The following is a 25,990-nucleotide window of genomic DNA, read 5'->3' on the forward strand; positions in this document are numbered from 1 at the left end:
TTAGGACAAAGTGTTTTACTGAATGGTTTAACGTGGCTCACAACTTTTGCTCATAAAATCTGTTTCAAAAATGAAAGATGACAGAATAAGTTGAGAAACTTTTCCAAAGGTCCCATCAATGTAATAATGTAATGTAATCAATGCTCAAGAAATTTACATCACATAAAAGTTTCTTTACACGTTTGGTCTGCTGATCAATGTCCATCCACATTTTCTTCTTTGCTGCAGTTACTCAGCAGCTGTATGTTCTGTATGTCCTGATTCATCCTTGATTACCTCTACATGCACACACTGAGCTTCAACTGCACCCCCCCAAAGCAGGTCTACACAACAGTCTAGCAGCTGATGTTTACTGTGATGAACGTTTGGACTCAACGCAACTCAATATGTTTCAAGGGTGTTAACCTGTTGTAATCAGAGAAATGACCTAGATTAGGTGGGACTCTGACATGCTGAGGCAGCCTCAGGCTGCACCTGCAGCTCAGGACTTGGATCTGGGACAGGCTGGAAAGAGCTGCTGCTTCTCTTTGTCTCTACTGCCAAACCCTCCGTCCTCGCTTCCTCCTTCCTCATGCCCTCCTCAGCTCTCTGTTTCTCTGCCTTGGACTTGAACCTCAGCCCATGGCCTGTCAACAAAAGGTTGGATTATGTTCATTGATTCTTGACAAATCATTTTAACATACGATGCTATGATGACAACACACTGAAGCATTCTCTTTGACTTTTTAGATATTTGTTCAAAATGTGTGCATTATTTTTTTTTAAGCAAAGAGCCAAAGCCAGAATCAAACCGGCAGCCGCTGCAGTGAGGACACAGCCTCTGTACATGAGGCGCCTGCCCTACCAACTGAGCTACTGGGCACCCCATGTGTGCACTGTTTTGTTGGAAATATGTCTAATGGTTATGACTTTTGATAGTATCAGATATATACGTGATAAAATAATTAGCACAGGCTCTGTTATCTGTGCATGTACTGACTTGGACAGTCTGCCACCTCCTTGTAAGCCTTCTTCTTACAGCAGCCTCGACACAGGTTGAAGACACATTTATTTCCCTGCAGAGCAAAAGAAACCGAATCAGGTCCTGAGGCTGAGCTTGAGAAGTCTTTACAGAAGGGCATCCTTTTAGATGTCTGCCTGTGAGTTAATTGTTTTAACTAAGTCATCATTACAACTTATTTTCATTGACATTGTACAACCATTTCTTTGAGTATTTGAGAACTGAGACACTTGTGATGATAAATCATAAACAGAAATTCAAATTGGCTTGAATTCTTTCAAAAACATGGGGAGAAGGCAATAAGCAACAAAAGAAGAAATGATCCCAAGATCAGTAAGAAATTGGCAAAAAAAAAGGAATTGACCTGGAGAAAGTTTTTAAAAATTACAAGAATTATGTAACATTAATTTAAATATGTAATTATGATCATCATAAATAAATTTGTCCTTATCTTTTACTTTTTCCCTCCCAAGACATTTTCCTTAACATCTATTAAATAATAATCTAAATTTCCCCATGTCTTTCAATTTCTGGAACATTTCCTACCAAGTTGCTCATTGCCTTATGACCCATGTTTCTGAAAGCTCAGGGTTCAAGGGTTTAAATACTTGTAAAAGGTGTCTGACAACAGCACAAGAGAAGTGATGTCACTCCAAATTTCAAAGGGTTAAAGTGAGTGCTGACCTTTGGGTTCCCGCACTGCTCACATTTGATGTACTTAGCTGTGGGAGGAGAGGAGAGACACTGTAACATTAGACTTTTTTGGATGAGGAAGCCGGCAGTTTGAGGTGAATGTGGCAGGTTAGACTGACGTTTTTGCTCGGGACAGAAGTTCTTGTTGGGGTTTCGAGATCTCTTCTTCTGCTTGTTTTTGGAGAGTGTGTCTGCTGTTCCATCAGAGTCCTCCAGCGCCCTCTTTTGACACACAGCCTTCCTCATCTCTGGACCCTGGCTGTTTCCATTGGCAGCTGGCTTCTTTGGCCTGTAAGGCACAGTCAGTAACATTACTGTGTCACTTTTGACTGGTGCTAACAATTCGTTGCCCAGCTCTGCTGGAACAATCAGCTGTAGCTCACTTCAGTTGATGGCTGTTCTTCCATGTATGATCATTGTATTAAACGTTTATATAGAGAAAAATTCAAACAACAAAGGGTGGTGACTCACGGCGGTCGGACATATGGCTGGCAGATCCAATGGGGAAATGGCAGGCCACTTTTCATCTCTTCTGCATCTTTTCCTTTGGCTATCTCCTCCTGTACACACACATACAGCACAGCTACTAATACAACAGCTATCTTTAATTCTCTAAGTATGTCTACTTTGCCCATCAGCAACACATTCATGCCTGGTCCTGACAGTCACACATATTAAATAGCTCTATGTCACTATGACAAGCTGAGTAAGCACCTCTGCTCATTTTCCCTTTACCCCTATAAAACTCTCCTCTGATATTAGCAGAGGTCGGTGCTCTTTATGTCAGATGAGGTGTGGCACCTTGGATACTCCGTAAGAAACCGGGTGAGTGTAAATGCAATGGCCGGTGATGAGATGTGATGATCAGGATAATGTATCAGATACGGACTGCATGTCAACACCAGGGCCCTATTTCAGAAAGCAGGCTCAACAAACCTGAGCCTGATTCCGACCTCCAAGTTGACTGAGACTGAGCAGAAAAACTCTGAGTTTTCAGTTCCAGAACAGCTGATCAGAATAAGATCAGTCAACTCTGAGTATGTTCAGCCTGAGAGAGGCGGGTTCATGGTGAGCAAAGAAAGACATCATTAGTGGAACGCAGACAACATGATTCACACTGGCAGGAAGCGGAGTTAAAAGCAGAGTTACTTACTTCACCCCACTAAATTAGAGATTTTAATGACTGCACATGAACATACCTTGTTTGTTTTTTTTAATCTAATAGGGCAGCTGCAGCTAAACAGCATGAGATGGCATGATGGAAAAAGATTGCAGAGTGTGTTAATGCGCAAGTTTTAAATACTATAAAGTTTATTGCGTCCCCTCATTCATCAATCACTTTTGCAATATGATGGCAATTCAGTGACGTGTCTTATTTTCCGGAAAGAACCAAGACACGACTTTCTTTTAAGTAGATATAGTAGTTGATATGAAGTAGACTATGAATATTCAGTATATTTATATTAATTCGGTATGAAGACAGCCCTTTTGTCAACCACCTAAAATGCATTCAGAACATCTACGAGTCACAAATAACACATTTGATAATTTTGCCGATTTGTTCGGTTGTCGGTAGAAAGAGAGAGATCATGACTAATATAGATATTTCCTCAAAGTTATTACAAAAATAATTTCACTGCATGTAATGTTTCTTAATATGTGATCAAAGAGAGCTCTACATGCTGCCAGCTGCCAACAAGAAGCTTCAGGACATCGTGAAGTTATCAATGTCAAATAAAGAAATAACGTTTCTCATTGTAGCCTCATTCACACACATACAGGTACAAACTATAAATTGTGATAAAGACAAAAGCAGCAGTGTGAAGAGATGATGGTGTAAAGAATCAGACACTGCGCCTGTTATTAGGTGTGCAGGGTCTGAGGCTGAATTAAAATGTACAAGTTTAGCACTCTAAATTGAAATTAGTCCATGAAGTTTTCCAACATGATTAACGGCTTTTATTTGCACATTTCAGAAGATGAAAATGTTTCTTTTGTAATGCCAGTTAAATTATGGCCTCAGTGTATGTTCATTAAATGTCTTCAAATAGTCAGTGAACAAAAAATCACTGTGATTCTGAACTTCATTTCACCAGTGACCATAGTCATTTTATGAAATTATTTTCAATGGAAAAATGCAAACTGTGTTGTGTGGAATATACAGAAAATGTAGAAACTTTTTTTATAGATTAACAATGTTCATATATTGCAATATAATTTGCTATATCGTCTTATAATAGTACAAATCCATAACATGGTATATTTGATATATGAGGGTGGAGAAGATTGCTCAGATAAATGACAGACTGTGAAGAGACACGCTATCTTTAATATAGATAGTCCTGCCGGACTAAGATGTCTAATACGCCTCTCCTGACGCAACAGCCTTTAACTAATTTGTGCTTCAACATCCACGGTCTGGATTCAGAAAAGTACACAAAGTGTCTGTCCTCCCTGCTGCTCGGTCTCAGTCTCAGGCTCAGAGGAAGCAAACCTGTCAGCCAGCAGCTTTGCTTCCTCTGAGCATGTTGCCATATTAACTGACTCAGGGTGATGCTGAGCTGGCTTTGTGAAATGGAAAACTCAAGAGTTTCCCTCATCTCAGCCTTAACATAGTCAGAGTTTTCATAGATCCTGCTCTCTAAAATAAGGCCCAGGCGGCTCACAGTCCTTTCTGATGCCACACAAAGAGCACCAGCCAATGAATAATCCTGCTTACTGTCTAATACAAGTTTCCTACCAAAATGAGTACATATACGTTTTCAAATAAGGGTAAACTTGCTAAAAATAAGTTACTGACTGCTTTCCCACTGCCAGTAGAGATCTACACAGCTCTGCAGCAGATGGGTATGCCCTCCTGAGTGTGTGTGTAGGTTGTTTTGGTGTGTCTGTTTGACAACTCAGACTGGCTGGAAAACAGGTGAAAAGTAGAGAGCAGATATATGGAGACGTGGTTACCTCTCTTATATAGTATATCTCTTACTTATCCAGTCTCTCTTTCAAACTCAGTGCAGCAAACTAACTTGGATCAATGTTTTAGCCAGAGTAATTTGGCCCAGGTGTGAATGACGATAGTATGCTTTCTCATTGCATTAAAAAGCCAGATGTCTGAAGGGTTTTTGTGCAGTGGGAATAAGGCTCCACAGTGTGACTCCACTCATTGCTTGAGCATTGCATTATTGTTGTGAACTGAGAGGTATTCTCCTCTTCCTTTCCTAAACATGACTGCTGTCTGACCACCACAATCCAGACCGCAGATACCTGACACAATTTTGGTTTTTATGAAGCCATTTGCAATAGGGATTATTCAGAGCAGTTCAAAGTCTGTCTGCCTTTTGTTTAACCTCCCTCTCTGCCTCCTTCTCTCCCTCCCTCCCTCTCTCTGGTGCTGCTGTATATTTGTAAAGCTGTTGTTTGCATTACCTCGCAGCGCAGCCTCAGCTGGTTACTGACACTAGCCAAACCCTCGAGGGTCTTCACCTTGGCCAAGTCTTCTCTCAGGTCCTGGTGAATCTGTAGCCTACACACACACACGCAAACGTGCAAACGCACACGCGCGCGCGCACACACACACACACACACACACACACACACACACACACACACACACAAAGAGAGGTAGAGGGGAGAGAGAGGGAGAAAGATAGCGAAAGAACGAAAGAACAACACCAAATGTTTCCACCATTACTGAATACTGGGTACTAAAAGTAGTCACTCCAACATGCTATAAACATCAGATTTATGCTTTAGGGCTGCACCTTTTGCTTAGAGGTGATGAATTTACAGCTCTCAGAAACCTAGCATGACATAATCTCTGGCTTTTGTTTGATATCTAGTGTCTACGAAAAATGTTGTTGCACATTGCCAATTCATGTTTCCAATTCCTCATGGACTAAAATCTTTAGGACCATAACTTAATTCAAAATATTTCATGTTTCAAGCCTTTGAAGATGAGGAGAATGTTGTCTGTCTTGGACTAGTAACAGAGAGACAGTTGTCTTTCATTCCAGGGGTTGGATACGTGTATCACATATACCCTTTTCCCACCAAAATTAGCATGCGCACGCAGGATTTTTAAACACGGGTAAACCTGCTAAATATAAGCAATCCCACTGTATTCCCACTGTCACTGAACTCATCACAGGAGAGCGAGTCTGCCTCTCTGTCAGTTGACGTGTGTGTGTATGCTGTCCTGTTGGTGTGTCCATGCAACGTCACAGACAGGCAGGAGAACAGGTAAACAGTAGAGAGCAGCAGGAACAGAGCTCTTTTCAGTGGTTTCTTCCCATTAATTGTCTCTTACTTATTAAATCTCCCTTTAAATTTGGTGCAGACTACTTTGGAACAATATTTTAGTGCTGCTTTGGAGGACACGGAGAGTGGCATCATTGCATTTCGCCATTTAAGGAGCTGAAATTACCATGTTCACCCAGGGGTGACCCTTGTCTACTGCAAAGTCATTTGACCCGGGTCTGAATGCCGATTTTACATATTCCCATTGCATTAAAAAGCCAGATGTTAGTGGGCGATAGTAGTTTTTTGTGCAGTGGGAATGAGGCTATACAGAAAGAGAGACTTACGTGTGGTGCCAGAGCTTGAATAGGTGGGCTCGTACGTAGGACAGAGTGCAGGGGGGATACTGCTTCACCACCTCCAGATATTCCCCAGCCATCTCCCAAACTGGGGGGCTTACTCCTTCAAACAGTGCTGGGTTGTGGAGGTTTCCCTCTACATATAATATCAAGATGAACATAGAAATAAGTTTTAAAACAATGCATCTCCTGAGCACAACTACTCATTATACACCAAACAACCAAGACATTCAAAGCACTGGTGGGTGAAGAAAACAACATTTACATTGTTGTTACAATGCAATGTTCTGTTGGGAAACCTTGGATGTAGATGCCACTTAACCCCCCCCCCAAAAAAAACACCATTACAGACCAGATAATGGTTATGAAATAATCACTTCACCACCAGTGGTTGTAATGCTGTGGTTGATGGGTGTATATCATGTATTACCATAAGTGAAAGGGGAAAAAATGCGATGTCATGAGTCATCGCAGTAGAGTTGGGTTGATTTTCAATATTGCAGGTCTGGTCCAGGGTACAAGCTTAAACCAGTTAGATTTATGCAGACCAGCTGAACCGGCACCTTCTGGCAATTTTAAAAGTAGCCTCAGTTACAGCGCTGAATCCAAGCCAAATTGCATTAGTTATAAGCAATATAACAGAGTGATTAATATAATATCATGTTTGTAAACTTACTAATAGAGCAACTCGTGTCATACAGGCCATGTGGAATTTACAGCAGAGCCAGGGATGACAGAGAGGGGAGAGCTGATAGACTGTGTTGGTTGATGAGAGGAGCAGAGTTATTCTCAAAAGTCTAAAACTGCACCAATATGACAACATGTTGGATCTGAAGCAAAGGACAGAGCTGTCCTTATTGGCTGAAGGTGTGTGAGCTGAACTATAGTCATTCGTCTGATTCTTTCTATTTATCTCTGATGCTCACTTTGAAAGGGCAGCACTGGCTGAGGACCGGCTGATTTATTAAGTATAGAGGAATTTTATATACAAAACCTCCTTTTTTCACTATAAAAACTTAAACACAGAGTCAGCTGGCTGGAGGGAGATTGCCATGAAGCTGAACATTTGGGCTGAGGTAAATGATCACTAAAAGCAAGGTAGGCTATCGTTACTTGCTTTTGGCTATATATGTATATCACAATATAAAATGTGTGTTCTCTGGTTTAAAGAGTAACATGCATATTTAATGGGTATAGTGTGGACAAAGAGCTCCGGTGCTGCACGAGACCTCGTGATAGTTCGCTCGCTTTCTGTTGGCACATGGTGTCATTATGTTCCACTGAGGATTGACTGCTGAATCATGTGGGACACCTCCTAAAATTCCTAAAACAGTGGTGTTTGGGTTAATATCAACCAATTTGAACATGTTCACATTGGTAAAACTCTACATTGTAAGCACATTTTGTTCACCTGCACTCATCACTCCTTGCACTCCTGTCTCCTGAATGCAGCGCTCCACATCACTCAGGTGCTGAATGTTGCCATTGGCAAACACTGGAATATTTACTGCCTTCCTGCAGCAAAAATACAACAGTTACTGAAATGATGTTGTTGTTGAGTCATTTGGTTAAGTTGTCAAGTAGAGAGAGCTAAGCAGATGTTTATGTTCCAGATTTAATACAGTACATGTGAGGGATTAAAAGAAGTGATGACAGCTCACCGTACGGCCCTGATATGCTCCCAGTTAGCCACACCTGTCATGGCCCCTTTCTGGTCTTTGGTTCTGCCATGCACCGTCAGCAGCTGGAAAGATATTGGACAAAGACAAACTAAGGGCTTTTCAACACCTTTGTAATTCTTCCTAAAACTGCATTATATGCAGATTTTTCAATAAAATATAAAAATTAAGAAATTTAAGTAAGCTTCATATTTTTACAGATCAGTTAATCATCCTGTTTGGTTAAACACCGATCCCACCTGACAACCAGCTCTCTCCAACATCTGAGCATAGCGGACCGTCTTGTCCTTCTCCTCAAACACACGGATCTTGCATGTGATGGGCACTGAGAGCTTTTCATTGGCTAACCTGACTGTAAAATAAGAGTGAAATGTTAGGTAACTGGTGATCTGTGCTTAAGTGGTGCTATACTAATGCAAAAATTTGATTTTTTAAATAATTTACATTTTGACTGAGATTATCCTGGAGTCCTACGCTAAGTCAATGCAGACATACCCATTTTCTCTAACAGCTCCCACTCGTCTTGCAGAAAAACTCCATAGTGCCCTTAGAAACACGCATCCAGAAAAGTTAGTTCTCTTTTTATTGCAAGGTTTGGCATCAGTGTCTTTCCTTATACAACCACTGGGAGTCACTAAATTCAAAATCTAGGGTTTCATTTTCTGTAGGAAATGTGTATACCTCTCTTTGCGATCATCTGCGGACAGCCCAGGTTGAGGTCAATGGCATCACAGTAGTCCTGGGCCAACAGAGCTGCCTGAAGGAACACTTCTGGATCATTGGCACAAAACTGGCACACAGAGAATGCAACATTGTGATTTACTGGCATTACATGAGGAACACAAATATCAGTTTTGTTTTCTCAAATTTGTTCTTAAGAAAGGTCCTGAGAAAACACATCAGATTCTTGGTTTTTTTTTTACTATATTTTTTATAGATTTATATCATAGAACATACATGACGATAACAACAAGCACACACAATAATATAAGCATAACTCAATCAGAAAAAAAACAAAAAACAAACGGAACAAACAAAAACAAAACAGTGTAGGTCAATCAGTCACATAGGTAAAACTGATACAATCAAGGGGAAGGGGCATATATCCTTTATCAATTACCTGTCATGCTATGAAGAGACTGAATCAAAATGAGTTGTCCACTTCCTCCAGCAACTGGTAAATGTATCCATACATAGATTCAGGGAGAAGGTTAGCTTTTCCATATAATTTATTTCTTCTACAATTCCAATCCATTCCTCTTTTGTTGGGAGTTGTCTCGTTATCGCCATCTTCTCGTTATAGCTTTTTTACTGGCTGCCAACATTGTTCAAATTAAGTACTTGTCACTAGAATTGATTGCGGAGGAGATATTCTCAAGATATATTGTACAGAAATCACATTTAATATCAAAACCCATTAATAGGTTGATCTTTCTTACTATTTCCCCCCAGTAGGGTTGGATCAGTGGGCAGTCCCAGAAGATGTGGAAATGATCTACCTGGGAGTGCCCAGATTCCCTCCAGCATTGTCAATCTCCTGACTGACCTTTCTGATGTTGTTTTATTTTTGGAGTAATGAAAAATCTAATCATATTTTTTCATATAAATTCCCCCCAATGACCTGAACTTGAGGTGCTGAATTGGGTTTTACAGATGTTCTGCCAATCCTCTTCTGAGATAGTCATTTCAGCTTCCTTCTCCCACTTAGATTTGATTTTAAGTGTGGAGCTCCCATTGTATGATTGTAGACATAGATTCTAGCCATAAGTTTTTTGTTAAGTTTAGATTTATATGCGTTGGTCAGAATGTTAACCAAGTCTGTGTTGCGTTCTTTTGTTGTTTTTATATTACTATTAAAGTGAGCCCTAACCTGAAGGTACCTGTCGAAGTCTTGATTTTCTAGGTAAAAGTTATCTTTAAGTTTTTGGAAGTTAACCAATCCCCCTTTGTCAGAAATGAGACATTATGTAGTAATACCTTTAAAGGGCCAATATTTGTATCGCCAGTCCATTTGGGCTTGTTACCCATTGTAACAATTTGATCTGATTTTCCAATTTTAATTTACGACATTCACCAAACTAAATGTTTAAGGATGTTTTTGTACTGTTTAAGTTTTCTTTTACCAATAAATACAGACTTTTGTCTTCAAGTAGTGTCTGGAGGTGTATTTCCAATTGGATTAAGTCTAAGTTTCTCCATCTAGCACTATAATATGGGTTACACCAATAAATCAAATATGTGCTGATTTATTATATTTCTCCATATTTGGCAGCGTTAACCCCCCTTCTTCATTAGGTAGTTGCAGTGTGCTATATCTAACCCTAGGTTTCAGGCCCTTGCATACAAATCCTGAAAACATTCTTCTTCACTCAATCAATTGTTTTGGAGGTATTTCTATGGGTATTGATTGAAAGAGAAAAAGTAGTCGAGGTAGAATGTTCATCTTAATTATGTCTATTCAGTTGTACAGGTCCAGTGGTAGTAAGTTCCATCTGTTTAAATCTGCCTTTATTTCTTTTGTGATAGGCGAGTAATTTGTGGTGTAAAGTGTCAAGTATTTAATAGTGTCATTGTCCCAATTGCAATTAAAAAGATTGTGTATTTGTGCTGTAGGTCTATAGAAAGATATGAGATAATTTGTGTTTTATGTGTAGTTTATAACCAAAGTAATGGCCAAATGTTTTTAACAAGGACAATAATTTAGGTAAGCATAAATCAGGTTGAGAAAGGGTGATCAATGCGTCAAGTGCAAAGGCAGGTCTTAAACTCAATGTTCCTAATCAAAGTTCCTTGTATTTCTTGATCTTCTCTAATTGCTTGTGCAAGTGGCTCAATAAATAAAGTGAACAGGCTGGACTTAGCGGGCAACCTTGCCTACAGCCTCTTTCAAGTGCCACAGGGTTAGATAAACTGCCATTTATTTTTATTCTGGCTGTGGGTAAGTAGTATAAGTCTTTTAAGAAAATAATTACCAAATTATTAAAGCCAAATCATTGCAATGTTAAATATAAATATTGCCAATAAACAGACTCAAAGGCCTTTTCCACATCAAGGCTAAGAACAATAGATTTGTCTTTACTTTTGCTCATATGGTCCATTAAGTGTAGAGCCCGTCTTATGTTGTCCTTTGTCTGTCTATTCTTGAGGAATCCTGTTTGATCTTAATCTATTATGTCAGAAATTATATTTTTTTATTTTTTCGCAATTATTGAGGCAAATAATCGATAGTCCAAAACTAAAACAGATATAGGTATGAACTGCAGTCAAATTTATCTTTACCCATCTTTGGGATTACAGAGATTATTGCCTCTCTCCAGGATATTGGCACTTCTCCCCCTGCAAAACCCCCTGTAAAATTGAAGCATTTTAATAATACTGGTGATAGTACCTCCCTGAAAGTTTTTCCAACGGATATCCATTCGCTCCTGGTACTTTGTTAGTTTTGAGTCTTGAAATGGCTGTATCCAGTTCTTGTTTTGTAATTTCAGATGTCATTATTTTATTCTGCTCTATTCCAATGGATGGCAGATCTAATGATTTCAGAAAGCCTATAATACTTGGGGATTCTTCTAGTTTATGGCACAATTTACTGGATTGTGAGTCTTTGATTTTGTGAATGGATCGTTCATCCCGTTTCCTTCTTATTATCCAAGCTAATAATTTTTTAGCTCTAGGCCCATTGTCATAATATCTTTGCTTAGTAAATTTAACTTTCATCTCCTCTAAGTCGTCATATATTTTGTTTAAATTTTGTTGAGTCATAGTTATCTAATTTAATAATTGGGGGTCATTAAGTTCCATATGCTTGATTTCTATTTTTTTTAGTTCACGCAGTAAATCATTTAGTTGTTTCTGCTTCTCCTTTTTCTTGATCGAAGACAACATTATAAGTTTTCCCCTGATTACTGCTTTGGCTGCATCCCGTACGCTACTTGGAGATACTTTGTCATTATCATTTGTCATTAACACTTACTCTTATAACCATGTAACATATACAAAGAACCAGAACAATATTCAAATCCAAGAAGCCTTTTTAAAGCCTCTTACATACCCGTATGTCTATGTTTTTAAAGGCAAGTCCAAGACCAAGAGAAAGTAGTGTTTTTTTTTCGTCCTTTTATTCTCTTTCTCGCCAGTTTCTTCATCAGCTGTCAGCATCCCTCTCCTCCGCATGTCCTCCATCGCCTCTTTTGCAGTACTGTATGTTGTGAGTCCTTCTTCATAAAAGACTCAGAGTTTAGCGAGTGCCGGTGTCTGGAACCTCAGTCCCTTTTCTTTTAACGCCTTCCTCAGCGGAGCGTATTCTTCTCTTTTCTTCATTATTTCTACCAGGTAATCTTGGTTGAAATAAACTCGCTTTCTGTTGAGATGCACCTCTTTTTTTTCCATGTGGTACTCAACACCAGATCCTTGGTTCTGTAGACGAGGAAGCTGGCGATCATGGATCTCGGGGCGGCTTGTGGCAGTGGTTTGGGTCTGAGTGATCTGTGACATCGTTGTATTTTCAGGTCAATGCCTGGGAATTACGGTGAACTCAGCGTGAAGAATCCTCTAAAAATGGGGAAAATGTTTGACCTTTCTGGGAGCTCTGAGACTACGCTGCTACTCATCTTGCCGCAATACACCAGGTCGAAAACACATCAGATTCATGACATGATGTTATGTTGCAGAAATATTTGGACCTGGGTTCTTATAGCCAGTCAGTTGAAAGAGCATGCTGGTTGAGCCTAATTAGCATAGGTAAATCCCCATAAAAGGGCATGAGACTGCAGGGCTGTGTGCACACAGATACCATCTTTCTATAGTCACTTTTGGCCATGCTGAGTCAAACTATACTGCACCAAGTTCCATCTCCATCGTCAGTTTAGACGCACTGTCCCACACTAAACCACGCCAGAGATGGACCTTCTCCGGAGTAGAACCAGAAACACAAACACCCGCCCTCAACAGGATGTCATGCCAACTGCAGCCAACCTGCAAAGACCCCCCCCACCTTCTCATCCTGAAACAAGTGTGACCTCTGTCTGCAGGAAAGCAGAGAGGACGAGATTTTCAAAGTCTCTGTGTGTTCAGCTCTTAGTGCTTCTGTAGCCTTTAACTGAATCTCTGTGGTTTGGGGTTTTGTTTCTCTCCTGCATCCTATTTGTACTTTATATATCTACTTTATTTTACTGTTTCATGTTCACATTTGAAAGTCTATATTTAGCTACAATTTGTTAGCAGCTTTTCCTAAATAAAAACAAGACTACTGATGTGGCAGGGAGAACAGTAAAAGCTGAAGAGAGGCAGACATCAGGCTCTTACTGCACCAGCGCAAACAGCTCACCTCCAACAGGTCGACTCTGTAAAAACTGTAATATTTGGTAGCGTCAAAAGTGGATAACAGATGCATGTGATGCTAAAAATACGTGTTAAGGACGGTACACATGCTTTGTTTTTTGTACGCTTATTTCTAATGTTTTCAATGGAGCCGTGCAGCAGGTATGCTCGTAAGCCACACCTCCACTACGCTGCCGTTTCCAAGCACTTATTTTTGCACCCTGAGTTTAACTTTTGGAACACAGCAGCACATACAGCATGTCATGTGCACACACTAAAGAAACTGCTGGAAGAAGATCAGCTTAGCACCCAGGATTTCTGCTTAGAAAGTTGGCACAGAGTGGACACGAGTAGCACCCACACCCAACCTCATGTTTTCCAGGCGGTTAAAGACCTGGCATGTGCATGGTCCCTTTATCAAGCACCGGACCCACACACTGCAAACTTCATGCATGATAGCAGCACAACTGTCAGGACTGAGGACAGAGACGAGCACCACAGTGCTCTCCAAGCTGTGAGTGTTTACAGAGAGAGACAGACAGGTGAAGATGGACCATTTCACAAAGTTATCAATAATGTACTCTGAACTCTCCTTTGTCAGTCTTCATCCCGTCTGCCTGAAGCACTTTTGATATTATCTAACATGATCAAACACTAATTATTAGATGAACCATTCCCATTAACATAACTGATGTGAACTGAGGCGTTACTGCAGTTTGATTTAAAAGGCCATATTGCTTTGTAAAATAATAAAAAATAATTATTAATAAATGTTGATGTAACAGCAAATAAAAAAACACTGATGAATGTTACAATCTTGTTAAACCCATTTACTTAAAAACTGTGAAAATGGGTTTTAAGTAGGGTTGTAACAATTCAGTCAACTCATGATTCCATTCAATTCACGAAACTGGGTTCCTCGATACATTTTTCTCATAATTTCTTTTAATACAAAATGAGATTACAGAAAATTATGACTGAAAAATATTCTATTAATTATTTCAAACAAAAATTAGACAAAATACTGCATCTTCTGTTCTTTCTGATATCAAATTAAAGAATCCCTTTTTATTCTGAGGTAGAGTATAAATGCAAAACACAAACTATGCAATGAATGCATTTCTGGACTTTCATAATGTCCCCTGCTGTTAAAAAAACAAACCTTTCACATGGGACAAAGGTGGAGAGGTATGCTTTTTCTAGAGGGGAAAGCAGTGAGGGTAAGTTTGAAGAACTATGTTGGTTATTTATTACTCGTATGTGATAAATTGGGTACTCTCTTTGGCTCTTGTACTTGTTTGGGTGAGTGGGGTTGTAAATGTGCTTGTCAGTGTGGTTTGGCCACATAGTTGTCGTTACGGATTTCTGACCGGAGCTCCTCACGATCATGTCAGCTCACATGCTGCATCATATTTGTGTGGTTCAACACTCTCTTGCAATATTTGCAGACTGTTCTTGTCTTTTCTGTTATCTGACTTAATGAAGCTCAAATGCCACCACACTTCGATTTCAAAGTGGGGGTTGCATCTTCTCTTTCAATATCGCCTGTCACGGAGCCTTTGCTTATGTCTCTAGTCTCAGACATGACGTAGGACGTTGAACACGTACTTCCTCTACTGTTTGAAAAGAGTATTGCAGTTCATTTTTCCTCTCACAGATTTGAATCTCACATATTTTTATTGGTTTTTAACTGCCTTGTGATGTATCGTTACATCCCTAGTTGTATGAGGAAATTTCTCCATAAGAGTGGTTGGTGAATAAGGCCCAGTGTTTATGTAAAAAAAATACAAGACATGCCTACTGATTAGCCTGTAACAACTGCATATGAAAATCAACAATGGTGGGTAATGTTCGGGTCTACAACCATAATATGTAAGTGACCTCACCTGCGTGATGAGAGGTCTGTCCTCTTCACACACCTCATTGTAGAGGTTTTCTCTCCTGTAGTTGGCGTCACGAACAAACACCTGAGCATGCAGCATGGGGGTGTAGCAGAGCTGAGCACCGTGCCGGCGACTCAGCAGGCGCCAGGCCAGCTCGCTCTGGTCCACCATGGGTGCCACCACAAAGCGTGCTCCTTTCAAGGTCTTCCTCCAGAACTCAAAACCCTGGAGCTTGGCCATCAAAGTTGTTCCAGGAAGGACAACAATAAATAAAAGACTGCAAAAAACGGAAAAAAGAAGGGGTTTACACAAGGAAAGTGGACACACTAAGGAAAGCTATTCTGGGAAATGAAGAGTTGAATACTTCCAGATTTGGATGGAGGAGCACACAGTATTTCCACCACATTTCCTCTCAGCCTTAGAACTTAACTATGGAATTCTGGCTGCGGGTAAGTAGTATAAGTCCAACTGTGTTGGACTCCAAAACATGACAATGGAAGGAATCTTGAGGCAAAGTTATTAATAAAATGTAGGTTCTGGTTTAAGGTTCTGTATGCAGCATTGAAGGAGAAATTCACCAACTAGTCAGTGCTAATGGTTAATGCAGTCAGCTGAAGCAATAAAATTCCTCAGTGTGTGCTGTACTGACAGAGAATCGGGGTTACTAAAGTGGTGCAGTCTTGCTTTACCCAACTGAGACACTTAACAAAGATCAACTCAAGTCAGCATTTCCAGTGCAGATTTAGAAAAGGTGATCCACACTTTTTTTCCTCCAGACTTGATTACTGTAATGCACTTTAATCTGGCATCAGCAAGTGTAATATACAAAGACTGCAATTAATCCAAACCACTGCTGCCAGGGTTAAACTTGTACAAAGAGCCCTTTTCGACGCTCACATTCAAATGTATCAAGTGAAATGACCATGGAAATATGCGGTGCTCCATGCCAACTTCATGGCTGGCGTAAGCACGTTTCTACTGCTTTTGATCTGTTGGCGACACTTAGAGGTGATGCTGGGAAACTGTTTATAATGAGAGACACACAGATGAACTTCGAACACATCCACCTGTCAGCAATTGGATGAGTGTATAAAAAGGCGTGCGCAAAATGGTGCAGACAATAATGTTAACAACAATGGCAGCTATAGCATTAAAAGAAGATTTTGAAAATTGCGCACTGTGAAGAGAACGCATTTTTAGAGACCAAGAGGATGTGATGACTGCGCGATGACGACTGGCTCATCAGCCGCTCTAGTTTTCCGAGTGAGATTTTCTTGGAGCTGTGCAACACTAGCTGGCAGCTTAGCTGCTAACGAGACAGCCACAGTCCTGCCTGCTTTGCCTGACTTCTTGCACTCTCAGTTCCTTCAGTGTTCATCATGACCTACTTCACCTGGCTCTGAATCCTCCTGTCATGTTGCTGATGAACTTTTTACACCACGTCCTAAGCTAAAGACAAATAGCATGCTTACACTCTCCACGACTAGTATGATGTTGAACTATTCCAGGACCCAACTGATGAAATGCAACAATTGTGAGACTCATCAAACAACTTGAACGCCTTCATCGATCCAGCTACATTCACAGAAGCTCTCGACGAAAGTTTGTTTACTCCCAGTCTGGTCACTGCTTTCCATCACTCTGGTCAGCCGTGTGCACCGCCACATCTTTCCCACGTCATCAGAGCACTGTCGCTTTTCGTACTTGTAGCCAAGGAAACAGAGCATCTCCACGACACACGGAGCGGGAGGAAAAACGTGGAGTGGACTTCAGTCTGCTTCGGCCAATCCAGAGATTCATTGCTTCATCAAATATCAAAATTGAACTGTTGAATGCACAATCTCTCACAAACAAATCCTGTCTCATACATGACCATATCCTGGACAAGTCTCTGGACAGTGCTGACGTACTGACGTGCTGCGGTAAGTGTGATATCTCACTTCTGGTGTATCTCTGTCTGTGCCTCTGGTAGCATCTCTGTGCTGCTCCTAAGAGCAGGCCCTGCAGCCAGAGCAGGCGATGTCGAGTCAAATTTGAAGCTGCTGGCTAACGCGAAGCGTAAATACAGTAAGATTGTTATTCACCTTGGTGGCAATGACACCCGGTTACGCCAATCGGAGGTCACTAAAATTAATATCGAGTCAGTGTGTGAGTACGCAAAGACAATGTCGGACACCGTAATCTTCTCTGGACCCCTCATTTGTGGTGTCCAGCAAATGATGTGGGCTTCGTTAATAATTGGCACTCTTTTTGAGGTAAACCTGGTCTTATCCGGATAGACGGCATCCATCCCACTTTGGATAGAGCTGCTCTCCTCTCTAGGAATCTGGCCGAGTTTATAAGAGGCCCAAAGCCATGACATCCCAGAGTTGGGACCAGGGTGCAGAGGGTCCAGTCTTACACGCTTTTCTGAACTTCTAGCAGTCACACAACCATATTGTAAATGTTATAAAAACGGTGTCTGCCCGCCGACCACTTAATTTCTTTAAATCTAAAATAAATAAATCTCGTAAAAATTAATACATCTCCTGTCAAACAGCATCATAACAGGAGAATCAAATGCGGACTCTTAAACATAGATCCCTATAACCCAAAGCTCTTTTAGTCACTGATTTAATATTGGATAACCACATTGATTTATTCTGCCTCACAGAGACCTGGCTGTGTCCTGATGAGTACATTAGCCTGAATGAATCCACTCCTCCTGGTCATATAAATAGTTACGTTGCGCGGGACACTGGCCAAGGAGGGGGAGTCACTGCTATTTTTGATTCAAGCTTAGCAATTCATGCTAAAGCTAAACTAAATTATAGCTCATTTGAAAGCCTTTTTCTTAGTCTTTCTCACCCATCCTGGAAAACTCAACAGCCCATTCTTTTTGTTATAGTGTACCACGCCCCCGGCTCTTACTCTGAATTTTTTATCTGAATACTCTGAGCTTATATCAAGTTTAGTGCTTAAATCAGACAAAGTAATTATCATATCAATTTTAACCATTCACATGGATATTAATAATGATAGCCTTAGTTCTGCTTTCTCCACGCTATTGGATTCAATTGGCTTCAGTCAGTGTGTACATAAACCCACCCACCGCTACAACCACACCCTGGATCTTGTCCTAGCATACAGCATCGATATTTAAGATTTATTAGTCTTCCCCGAGAATCCTGCTCTGTTATTTAATAACTTTGAATTTTTTATTACTCGAGTACAAGTCCCCTACAGTAAGAGTTATTATTCTAGATGTCTATCCGATTCAGCAGTGGCTAAATTTAAGAAATTGATTCCTTCTGCATTGACATCATTACCATGTCTTACAGTGACTGAGAATACTCTTAATAACTAAAGTCATTCTCAAATTGATTGTTGCTGATAGTGCTACTGGCTCACTACGATCAGCTCTCGACTTTCGCACCTTTCAAGAAGAAAATAATGAAACAAAGAAAATTAGCTCAATGGTTTAACCCCCAGATTTGCAAATTGAAACAAACATCGCGAAAATTTGAGAGAAACTGCCGTTCAACCAACCTGGAAGAGTTCCATTTAGTCTGGCTGGATAGTCTTAAAATGTACAAAAGAAAGAAGAAAGCCCTCCACCATGCCAGAGCAAACTATTACTCATCATTAACTGAGGAAAATAAAAACAATCCCAGGTTTCTTTTCAACACTAGCCAGGCTGACTCAGAGTCACAGCTCCATAGAGCCTTGTATTCCTTCAGCCCTGAGCAGTGATGATTTTATGAGTTTCTTTAATGATAAAATTATAACTATTCAAGATAGAATTCATCACCTCTTGCCCTTAACTGACCTGACCCTGGACTCAGGTAGCTTGGATATAGCAGCAAGGGCTGGAATTTATTTGAACCGTTTTTCCCCCATTTACCTTCGCCGACTCTATACTCTGATTTCTGCATCTAAGCCATCAACACGCCTGCTAGACCCCATCCCAACTAGGCTACTTAAGAAAGCTTTACCCTTATTAGAAAATACTTTATTAAATATAATCAATGTGTCTTTATTAACGAGCTATGTACTACAGTCCTTTAAAGTAGCTGTCATTAAAACTCTAAAGGAGTCCACTCTCGATCCTGAGATTTTAGCTATAGACCGATATCTAATCTCCCCTTTATTTCTAAAATCCTTGAGAAAGTGGTTGCTCATCAACTCTGTGACTTTGTCCAAGGTAATAGTTTATTTGAGGACTTTCAGTCAGGCTTTAGACTTCATCATAGTACAGAGACGGCACTAGTAAAAATTAATAACGACGTATTGATTGCTTCTGATTCAGGTCTGGTCTCTGTTTTAATCCTTTATATCTAAGTGCTGCTTTTGACACCATTGACCATCAAATCTTGCTGCATAGAATGGAACAGTTAATTGGCCTTGAAGGAACAGCACTAGCCTGGTTTAAACCTTACTTATGAGATCATTCCAGTGTTTCCTCTACACTCATTTAGGAGTGGCGGGCCGCCACTCCTAAATCCTACCCGCCGCTCCTTCAAATGTCGTTTTTTTTTTTGTTTTTTTTAAATTGCAAATACACCACCACCGCATCACAGCACAGTCCTGCACTGCGTTGGGTGTCGCGAGTGCTGAGGCAGATAACTATCTTGCTCCGTATCTACTCTTTGGGGTAGATACCACCGCCCCCTCCCACCCCCCAACAGAACTAACTGGTGCCGACGTTAATTAGCTACTCGCATCCAGGCATCAGGTCGGAGAGTCAGAGGAGTGTCGGCTTGAAAATAGCGTGCAACTTACCGGAGAAAAGGTAGACTTATTAGCTTAAGAGAATTTATAATAGATTTTATTAGTTAAATAAACATTCGCAAAATATTGATGGCCAGCTAAGGTTACGTAGCTTAAGTTAATTGGGCCCGGTGCCAACTCAACTCAGTGTCGCTAACGTGAGTAAACTAATTGATAGCATTAAGCGATATACACGCCATGATGTAACTGCTGACTGCATTTTCAGATGAGCTTGTTCAAATATTTTTCAAAGAAGAGAAAGACACCTGATGAGGATGGCGCTAGTCAGGTATCATTAGTCTTTTTACTGACTCAAATTATGATGGTTAGGTAAAAAATTATGTTCACACTTGTAATCAAATGTGACGTGAGTGTAAATTATCTAACGTTAATGTTTTATGTAATGGTATAAGACAAGTAACAGACAGGGAGGAGCAGTGGAACAAAGTGAAGGAGAGCAGAGTACAGGAGGGGGAGTGCCGAGTGAAGGAGCAGGAGAGCAAAGTGATGGTGCAGGAGAGAGAGATGAGAGTAGAGGAGAAAAACATAAAGGGAAACACAGGCTATCAGGCTGGGACCCTAAATGGGTTGAAAAAAATAAATACATTTTAAAAAAAATTATCGTTTCTATTTGTAGGTGAAGCCTGACTTGAGAAACAGGCTGCAGGGGGATCACCTTGCAGCATGTATGCTGCTGAGCATCAACGGGCCACCTCTTGGGGAATTTCCGTACAACAGAGCCTTAGAGCTGTTCTACAAAAAACCAAGAAAAATCCATTGTTCTGAGCCTGGGTGCAAACTTTGCCACTGATTACAGCCCCATCAAGAAATTATTATTTCTTGTTTTTATTATTTTATTGTTGAATTTTTGTTATTATTTTTTATTTTTACATTCAGCCTTTAAAAAGTGTCATTTGTTTACGCCGCCACGGCTCCCCGGAGAGCCTGCCCCCGCTGCTGAAAAAAATCCTAGAGGAAACACTGCATTCCCAAATTGTTCACATCAATGATCAATTCTCCGCACATACTAAGGTCTGCTTTGCAGTGCCACAAGGTTCTGTGCTTGGACCAATCCTTTTTACTTTACATATGCTTCCTCTATGCAACATTATTAGAAAACACTGGATATTTTCATTGTTATGCTGACATTACGCAATTGTATCTATCTATGAAGCTAGATGAAACTGACTTTAAACATGTCTTAAGGACATAAAAGCCGAGATGAGCCATAATTCCTTGATGCTGAATTCAGACAAAACTGAAGTTATTGTTCTTGGCCCCAAACACCTCAAAAACTTTCTAACAATGCAATTTCTCTAGATGGCATTACCTTGGCTTCTAGCACTACTGTATGGAACCTTAGAGTTTTATTTGATCAAGATTTAACTTTTGCCTCCCATATAAAACAAACTTCAAGGACTGCTTTCTTTCACTTCCGTAACATCGCAAAAATTAGACATATCCTATCCTAGACAGATGCTGAAAAATTAGTACATGCATTTGTCACCTCTAGGCTAGATTACTGTAATTCCTTTTTATTTGGTTGCCCCAACAAATCACTTAGGTCTCTCCAACTGGTGCAGAATGCTGCTGCTTGTGTTCTAATGGGAACCAAGAAACAGGACCATATTTCTCCTGTTTTAGCTTCATTGCACTGGCTCCCTGTAAAATCCAGGATTGAATTTAAAATCCTCCTCCTTACTTACAAAGCTCTAAATGGTCAGGCTCCATCCTATCTCTCACAGCTCATAGTTCCTTATCAACACTGAAGATCACTGCCCTCTGAAAATGCAGGATTACTTGTGGTTCCCAAAGTTTCCAAATGCAGGATAGTAATCAGAGCCTTCAGCTACCATGCTCCTCTCTTATGGAACCATCTTCCAGTCTCGGTTAGGGAGGCAGACACCGTTTCCACTTTTATAATCAGGGCTGGCTCAGGTTACCTGGACTAGCCCATAGTTAGGCTGACATAGGTTTAACCTGCTGCAGGACTTTCTAAAGGGTTCAGAGAGCAGTGGGACTAACACTGCTCTCTGACCCTTACATTTAAGCCATAATAGCTGATTAGTGACCCTAGTTTCATTAGTGTGTATATTCCTGGGGCACAAGTTCACTTGTGCTCAGCTGAAATCCCCGTCCATGTGACAGGGAGGAGGGGGAGGTGGCAGATATTTTGGCCCGATACAGCGGGGGTGGTTTTGAGTCCGTTCAGACCTGCCACTCTGGCTCTGCTTCCTCTCTCTTTCTTTCTTTTCAATTATTGCTCTCTGGCATTAACATTTAAGTCGTAACTGCTGATGAGTGACTCTAGGATCCTCATTGACTGCTTATCCTTTTTACTGCTCACCACCTTGGGTACGTTGAATTGCACTATGCTAATCCCGTTGGCTCTCCGGAGCATTCCTGCTCCCTTGTTTCCTAGCTTTCCCGGATCCTGGCCGTAACCCTGGCTGTGCCTGATTGTGGTGATATCTGTCCTGGCGCTGTGACCTTGCCTTTGGTGGCTGCACTGATACAGGGAAAAACTTTTACCTGACGCAAAAAAACCTTACATTGAGAAGATTCACTTTATCAAAGGAGAAGTTTCCTATGAAATACCAAAAGAAGACTGATTGTGTGTAGTATAAGCCTACACTGCGTCCCAGTTTCCAAATGTTAAATCTTTAGAAGCCCACGTTCAGTTTACCAATGGCTGGGTACACGACCTGGAACATTTTTTTTAGCATCTGGTAAAAGTTTTTCCATGTACAATCCACTGTCTTCTGAACTACTTTTCAGCACACTGAGTGAAAAATGAGCGTAAGATAACCAATACTGCTTCCCGTTACCTGTTAGCTGTTAGCTATTCATTTGCTGGGTGGCCACACAATATGGCGGTTCTGACCCAAACAACACCCATAATGCACTGCATGATGACGTGCATGTCGGTTGCCAAGCTCTATTGCCAAACTCCATCCAACACTCACCCTTTCTGATGCTAAGAAGCTTGTCCATGCCTTTGTCTCCTCCAGACTGGATTACTGTAATGCACTTCTCACTAAGGTCCCCAGCAAGAGACTCCAGAGACTCCAGTATGTACAAAACAGCACTGCACTCTCACTCCTGATGAGAGTGCGTAAATATGAGCACATCACACCCATTCTCCACTCACTTCACTGGCTTCCAATCTCTGTCAGAATTAAACATTAGGTCTCCCTCCCTACAGTATCAGAGCACTGCGCTGCTGTCAGACTGTCAGTTGTTTGCTCAATGACCATAAAACGCCGCTTGACTGCCAAATACTCGGCTGTATTCTACAGTCAAAATCATATCATTCACTGCATTACATGACTGTTCAACAGTTCTGCTGTTGCAGTGTTTTAGCGTGAGATTTGCTTTGGTGTCATGAGAGCGTGAAATTGATGATGACAGATGTATGTCACACGCCAGGAGGGTAAGAGTTGGGAACAGAGTTGAAATATGTGTTAAAATGCAGAATAATATACTGTTAGATGCAGTAACACAGCGGAGGAGAGCATCTTCCTCTGGAGCTGTATCTCTGATCATTAACACATCCTCCGTCTGCAGCTCCGCTGATACCAACAGTTTGTGAAAAACCTTGCGCTGCTGATTAACAAACAGAGAATTCTGTCTTTACAGAGGCACCTAGTCCAACACTGTAACATGTAATATTCACTTCAGTTTCATAACTTCTTCTACAGCTGCCAACAGCCCACCATCACTCCAAGTTAGAGAATGGGGGAAATCAAAGCAAGCGACCCCTAGTCCTCTGTGGAGATTATGTGCGTTCGGGGGCTCTAAATCGGGAAAAAGACGGGAGAGATGGGACCTAGGGAGGACACCGGGAGGGGGCAAGGAAAAACGGGGGTGTCCCAGGAAAATTGGGAGGGTTTGGTAAGTTTGTTTCTACTTCCTAAGGGGAAAGATAGCTAGTACAGTGAACTTTATCATCCTACGCAAACCTTGCTAACTTTTAGGCCTGGCGGGGTGTCTCTAGTCTCGCTAACATTTTCGGGGAAACACTGCAGATTTGCAGCATATGGGATACAGCGGGAAAATGCTTCCACTAATGTGCTCATTTAACACAGTTGGTTAGAAGCTGCCTCCCCTGTCTTTGCTTTTGGCCAGAAAGAGAAAAAAACAACATATACATAATTGGAAATAATTAAAACTGGTTCATTCGAGTTGCCTGGTGGCTCAGTGGATGGAGGGCCCCATGTGCAGAGGCTGTGTCCTCGCTGCTGCAGCCGCAGGTTCGAGACCAGCCTCTGCCCTTTGCTGCATGTCTCCCCCTCTCTATCTCCCCTTTCACGCTCACACTGTCCTGTCAATTAATGGCAATAAAAGCCAAAAATAATAATTAAAAAAAAACCAAAACTGGTTCACACTGTTTGAAAAGGCTTTCTGGAATCAAACCATGATCTTTTTTTGTCAAGGCTGTCTGACTTGAAGACCATAATCCTTAAAAATGGATTAAGAACAAGATCTTTGCACTAAAGCATAAAACTATAATAATATAACTATAAAACCATATATAATAAGAATTGTCAAGGATAACAGACAAAACAATTGTCTTTTGTAGGTCACATTTTCCCCACATATGCAACATGCTAATGTTATTAGCATAAGCCTATGGCTTATGACTTTTCCTCTACTCATAACTTAACCAATTTACTACTTTTTATACTTTCTCTTACTCACCCCTGGTTTAAGTCCCTGCACCTCCTGACAGAACAGTATGGATGACTTTCAGTCTACATGCACGTTTTTTCAGTCAAGATTGCTGAAACAGAGCATCTAACATCACATTAGCAAGAAGTCAGCCAAGTGGCCCAGCATGGTACTTCCTGTGTCCTCAGTACAGCTTTTGTTAACATATGAGGTGCGCAGTTGCTCTGAAAACAAAACATTTCCACACTGATGATCTATTCCTGAATAAACAGACATCCTAGTCCTAAATTTCACATAGAGCTCCTTTAAATGTGCAACCACTGACTACCAGAGAAAGTTTTTTTCTGGCGTGTGTGTATCTCTACTCTCTTTCCAACTGCAGCATGAGTCTTCTATACAGCACAACAACGTCTTCATTTTGACACAGTGTGGTTTAGTTTACTTAGCAACCGTTAAAGTAAAATACTTTATTTGGGGCTGGGTAATATATAACAATATTATATTGATATTGTGATATGAGATATCTTCCAGATAAGTATTGTCTTATATTTCAGATATCATAATAGTGTAAGTGTTGTATTTTCCTGTTTTTGAAGGCTGCATTAAAGTAAGGTGATGTATTTTTCTGGTCCATTATTTACCTATACAAACTTTGGCATTACATTTCCATTATCTATGTTTATTTATCAAAAATCTCATTGTGTAAATAATATGTTATAGCACCATTACGTGTTTTATGAAAAATATCCTAATATTTGATTTTTTTCCCATGTCTCCCAACCCAGTAATTCCGTCTCAGGTAGTTTAGTGGCGTTAATCTGCGGCAGCAGTAAACACAGAAACCTTCTATCTGTCCACAGTCCCTGCTCAACAGAGTCTTCAGCTGGGACACTGAGGGTTGCTGTTTGACTGCTTTTTCTGGACAGACTGAAGCTACATGTTGATACTCAGTTCCAAAAAGAGCGACGCACTCAAATCCTGCAGCTGACGGAACGTGCAAGTTTAGCATGATGTGCACGTGTCTCCGAACATCAGGAAGCGACGTCGACAACCTCATGTCTTTGTTGGTTTAGAGTGTTTCTGTCTTTGACTTTCTACTGTCAATACTCGTTAGCTTTTTACTGCCTGGTGTTGGTTAATGTTAGCTCTGTGAGCTGTGAAGCTAACTGCAGCCCTGTAGCACATGATGTCCACCGCAGGACACACATACAGCGTGCAGTACAGCTCTGAGTGTCTCGGTGTCTCTGCAGCGTCCGACAGGGCCCTGTTCAGCTAACGCTACTAACTCTGCTTATCAATGTTTAGCTTCATATCAGTGAGTTTACCTTTGATGTTGTGAGGACTTTGCGGTGGTCCTGGTGCAGCACTATTCCTACTGAGTGCAACGGTGAAATACCACCGGTG

General features: G+C 40.9%; 1 protein-coding gene across 1 annotated transcript; it reads right to left on the bottom strand.

Moving 5' to 3' along the window:
* On the bottom strand, window positions 1-25,990 carry dus1l (dihydrouridine synthase 1-like (S. cerevisiae)). The gene is made up of 14 exons (XM_042505815.1): window positions 25,912-25,990; window positions 15,170-15,443; window positions 8,646-8,754; window positions 8,460-8,510; window positions 8,204-8,316; window positions 7,947-8,029; window positions 7,697-7,800; window positions 6,274-6,421; window positions 5,117-5,213; window positions 2,165-2,253; window positions 1,813-1,982; window positions 1,685-1,722; window positions 980-1,055; window positions 1-626 (listed from the first exon to the last, which is right to left on the bottom strand). Exons 2-14 carry the CDS (start codon window positions 15,404-15,406, stop codon window positions 433-435), a joined length of 1,509 nt encoding a protein of 502 aa, XP_042361749.1. The 5' UTR covers window positions 15,407-15,443; window positions 25,912-25,990; the 3' UTR covers window positions 1-432.

Source organism: Plectropomus leopardus, chromosome 17 (genome assembly GCF_008729295.1).
Source record: "Plectropomus leopardus isolate mb chromosome 17, YSFRI_Pleo_2.0, whole genome shotgun sequence".
Lineage (NCBI taxonomy): Eukaryota > Metazoa > Chordata > Actinopteri > Perciformes > Serranidae > Plectropomus > Plectropomus leopardus.

Coding starts and splice junctions, on each gene's coding strand:
- dus1l (XM_042505815.1), bottom strand. CDS start 15,406: ATGGCCAAGCTCCAGGGTTTTGAGTTCTGGAGGAAGACCTTGAAAGGA. Junction 2,254..5,116: donor AGCTGAGGCTGCGCTGCGAG/GTAATGCAAACA, acceptor GTGTGTGTACAG/GAGGAGATAGCCAAAGGAAA. Junction 1,056..1,684: donor AGCAGTGCGGGAACCCAAAG/GTCAGCACTCAC, acceptor TTTGCTCTGCAG/GGAAATAAATGTGTCTTCAA.